This window comes from Sinocyclocheilus rhinocerous, unplaced genomic scaffold, assembly GCF_001515625.1.
Source record: "Sinocyclocheilus rhinocerous isolate Xijiao unplaced genomic scaffold, SAMN03320098_v1.1 scaffold792, whole genome shotgun sequence".
Lineage (NCBI taxonomy): Eukaryota > Metazoa > Chordata > Actinopteri > Cypriniformes > Cyprinidae > Sinocyclocheilus > Sinocyclocheilus rhinocerous.
Window position 1 is genome coordinate 834344 of NW_015626872.1, and position 4801 is coordinate 839144.

The following is a 4801-nucleotide window of genomic DNA, read 5'->3' on the forward strand; positions in this document are numbered from 1 at the left end:
GACTGTGGGTGACGGTGCTAAACTCGGAGAACGTTAGCCCCCTAAAACCACATCGAAATGTTAAATATGCTTTGAGATTCTCGTTCCGCTGAGGGCTTTGCCACAACACCTAGAGAAAACCAATTTAACAGAGTAAAGCAGAGTTTGTTTCAGACACAGATTTTACATCGTACATCAAGCGACCCCACATTTATCTTGTTTTTTTTTTAGACCTCTGATCATCTGAGATCCGCTGGAGTTCACCGTTTGCTTTAGACAGAAGGGGCTGCCGTTTGCCAGGTGTTGAATATGAAATGCGTCTGTTTTATAGCCCTCAGGTGTTGCTGAGCTGGAAGATTCACATAGGTGTGTTTTAACAGAGGACATGGCACGTCTGGGCACATATGTGCTGTAAAATAAGAAGAGCTACCTGAAAATGGAGCAGCTTTGCTATTGTGCCACTTACGTTTGCAATAAAACAGTTGTTGTGACCCAAAACATTGCTGTCACTCCTAAAAACTTGTCCTTCTGGCTGTTTTTGTGTTTTAATCTGCCCTCATCAACAAATGGGAAACTGTTGAGCTTTGCATCATGGCCTGTTAGTATTTTCTTGTAAATCATTTTCCAATAGCCTTTGTTTTATACAACTTTGAAAAATCATTTTTGACAGTGTAGTTCATATGGCTCATGGGCTGTATTTCAAGTCTCCGAAAGTTAAGCTTTGTGTGAGAAACAAACTGAAATTTAAAATAATGGTTTACCCAACAATGAAAGTGTTGTCACTCCAAATCTGTATGCATCCATGATGTTTTTCTGAATAAAGAACTTTACGCAGCTCTTTCCATACATCGACAGGCTCCAGAAACTACTGTTTTTCGCTGAACTGTCGCTTTAAGATGGACAGTGGTTATAGAGGACCTCATTCACTGATCCTTGTTTTAACTGGAACATAGAGCCATTAAAAATCTTTTATTAAACAAGGAATCTGTTTTCATTCTGTATTTGACTGTAAAATAGTTATTATGCAGTTTGATTCCTTATAATGCAGGACAAACTGGCAAGTGAGCAAGAGAACATTTTTAGTTTTATTACAGTTCTAAAAAAAGCTGAGCATAGCAAGACAATGAAAGGATATGAGATTTGATGTGCTTTGGAATAAAAACCACAATAACGTGAAATGCATGAATGGCGAGCTTGTCAAACGTAAACTCTTTGTTTCCGATAAGCCATTGATTCACTGCCTATATACATGTTTACTAAGTCGTTATGATGGATTCATTAACCATAGCACGCATTAGCGTTTGGCCTGGGCCTTTGCTGTAATTCACAGGGCCTGTGACTGTATTTTTATGCGTGGACCCCTTGTCCCCGCAGGGCAGATGTGTGAGGACCTCAGCGGGACGACATTCCCCCTGATGACAGTCCTGCTTCGAGCTATTTGCTCTTCCTGTTTTTCTTTTCTTTTTTTTACATGCATTGCCTCATATTTTCCTCTCTTACCTGAAGACGTCTTAAAGACTCCCACCCCCAACCCAAGCGAGTCCAAAGACCTAAATGAACTGCTTTCTAACTTTAGCACACATAGCTCAAATTATTTGTGCGCTTGTGGCTACTGGCACTTTTACAGGAATTTATGCTACAGTTTTGGGTTTGTTCTTGAATGGCCTTCTGGATAAAATATGAAATTAGTAATCCGATACATCTAGGTTTCTATCATGATTTGTGGTGGAACAAAGGGATAATGTGTGATAAAAGTGATAATGTGGGGTAATGTCCCGTTGTGTGTTTTCGGGGCTGTGCACGAAGTGACGTGAGACTCTTTGTTGTTGTGTCTTCTGTTTTTATGCTGCTGGTGTCTCGTTACCCAGATTTTCTTTCCCTCTGCAGCACTCACTCTGTAGTGAAACAGAAACACTGCTGCAGTTTATAACTGTGACACACTGTAATTGCCATATTTGGCATTCCCTGGAGTTTACTGGCAGCTTTTAATAAAGCTAGATCACTTAAAATGGCCATAAAAGGAATCAGGAAAAGACGGCACCTGTTTTACATCTCGAGTCTGCAGAACGTCTGATAACAGCCCGGGCAAAAGTTGCGAGACGGTGGAGTGTGAATCTCTGGATCTTAACACTGAAAGAATCTCAGTCCAGTGCTTTAAAGAAACAGGTCACCCAAAACATTAAGCCATGATATGCTCATTCCAAACCTGTTTGACTTACTGTCTTGTTCAAGCTCCAAAATAGCAAGAAAGGACCACATACACAGGATGCATGCACAGAATTTCAAGTCTTCTGATTTTCAGATTTAAAAAAAAAAAAAAAAAAGTTTTATGACCTCATGTGAATTGAGACTAAATGAGATCATAGTTAACATTCTTTAAAAAAAAACAAGTGACACCAGAGGATCATTTAAAATAAACAAATGTAGTCAGAAAGCTGGTTTTAAAATTGCGAAAAATTCAAAGAAACTTATACATACATAACATATACACTTTTCTTTTTACACTTAATACTCTTTATACACTTTTCTTTGTCCAGTCAAAATTGCAAAATATTACAATTTAAAGTAACCGATTTCTATGTGAATATATATTAAAATGTAATTTATTTCTTAGATCAAAGTTGAATTTTACATGATCCTTCAGAAATCATGAAAATATGCCGATTTGCTGCTCAAGAAACATTTCTGATTATTATCAATGTTGAAAAAAGTTGTGCTGCTTCATATTTTTGTGAAACTGTGATACATTTTTATTTTTCAGGATTCACAGATGAATAGAAAGTTCAAAAGAACAGCATTTATTTGACAGAAATCTTTTGTAACATTTATAAATACCTTTACTGTTGCCTTCAATCAATTTAATGCATCCTTGATGAATAAAACTATTTAAAAAAAACGTACTAACCCCAAATTTTTGAATGGTTTTGTACACGTTGAGCTGTGTGAAGTACCCATGTATCATGAGTCTGTGCAGTCCTGAGCCACTGAGGGCATTGAACAGCACTCTGACAGTGTTCTTATTGTTGATGTGGGACCGTAATGGATCTGCTGTCATTAGACCAGCTGCTTGGGGTCCAATGTGGGTCCAGTACAGCTTTAACGTGTGACGTGACCGGCCTCTCAAAGCACACCAGGGTGACAGGCGTAAATAAAGGCATGTTTCCAGTGACGTGTTTGGCACGGGCTGATGGTGGCAGGCCTGGAGCATCAGGGAACAATGGCATCAGCACTACAGTAATGATTAAGGCTGGTCCCCGCACTGATGTAATGATATGAGAAATGTATCAGTGACGTACGTGTTTACTCAGAAACTGTTGCTCTAGAACAAGCTACTTCAGCAGAAACAGCAGGAAGTGAGGTTAAATGACAAAGATCACAATATATATTTTACTCATTCCTAGATATCTGAAATCTGAGCCATTGCTGTCTCTGTCTGACCAAAATTAATCTGGACTTTTGTCGCCGTTAACTTGTCATCTGTTGTCCCACACAGCCAAGTACACTACCGCAAGGGACGGTCAACATGAACCTGTGCACTGATGCGATCGACGCTGAGGCCAGGACCGGACAGAAGAACGCTCTGTGCATCATCACCCCGGAGCAGGAGTACTACATACGAGGAGACAACAAGGAGATCATCAATGGGTATGTGGCGTGTTCAGGGCGTCAGTTAGACACGAGATGAGCTTGACCTCTTCTGTCTTTCACCAGGTGGAGTGAACAGCTAGTGGTTTATCCAAGAACCAACAAGCAAAATCAAAAGAAGAAACGCAAAGTGGAACCTGCAACCTCACAGGTACTTTATGACTGCAACCTGTGCTCTGAAATCAGTTTTATTTGTTCCAAATTCCGATTCCTGTGTTCCCAAATTCAAACGGAATTTTTTGTTTTCCCAAATTCCGTGATTTCAGTTTTTAAGTTTCTGGACTGTGGCTTTATTGCATTTTAATAATTAAAAAGGATGTCTAATCAGTAGAATTCACAAATTTTTATCTGTACCTGTGTTTTATTATTTAATACAATATTATTATCAAAAACTATGTAAATCAAATGAATGCATAAACAATTTAATTAATCTTTTAAGATGTTAACAAATGAAATGAAATCAATTCCTTTCGGTTTAGCAAAGAAAGGGATGCACAACAGGTTAACTGTTTAAAGGGGGGACCTATTATGCCCCTTTTTACAAGATGTAAAATATGTCTCTGATGTCCCCAAAGTGTGTATGTGAAGTTTTAGCTCAAAATACCCACCAGGGCATTTTTTATAGCTTGTTTATATTGCAACGTTTAGGGTATGAGCCAAAACGCGCCGTTTTTGTCATTGTCCCTTTAAGTACAAATGAGCTGGTGCTCCCGCCCCCTTTTCAGAAGAGGGCGGAGCTTCAGAGTCCGGCACACCGGCAACAATATCACAATCTCGTGTACTGAAACTGTCAGAAACTCTCAAGCGATCAACTCACATTGCTTTCATATGCATTTTTTAACTACCACATTCCTGTTTACGATCGTTTTGGTAGCACGTGAAGGCAGCATCAGTGATAAGAGGCAGAGACGATGGTAGCTTTAGCAACATTAGCCTTACAGAGTGCCAAGAAGCTCTTTCAGAAAGGCAATTTGAAAACAAAATATGACGCGCTTTGTCTGGATGACGTTCGAGCACGTTGGTATTGATCCCTCTTTCAGAATCAGACATGTAAAATGATTGGCATGAATTTATCGATTTTTTTCCCCGGGATATTTCCTTCGAAAATGAAATTTAACCACAGTGTCCTCAGCAGCTCAGATGGAGGGAGTCTATGGAGACTCCTATGTTCATTGGT

At 39.3% G+C, this 4801-nt stretch overlaps 1 protein-coding gene across 1 annotated transcript in view; it reads left to right on the forward strand.

Annotated features, from left to right (window-relative positions):
* Window positions 1-4801, forward strand: part of mprip (myosin phosphatase Rho interacting protein) — a 65329-nt gene that overhangs the window by 15314 nt on the left and 45214 nt on the right. Inside the window, exons 3-4 of the mRNA XM_016527844.1 lie at window positions 3473-3624; window positions 3691-3775. Coding sequence (XP_016383330.1) covers window positions 3473-3624; window positions 3691-3775 — 237 coding nt within the window. The remainder of the gene's footprint in view (window positions 1-3472; window positions 3625-3690; window positions 3776-4801) is intronic.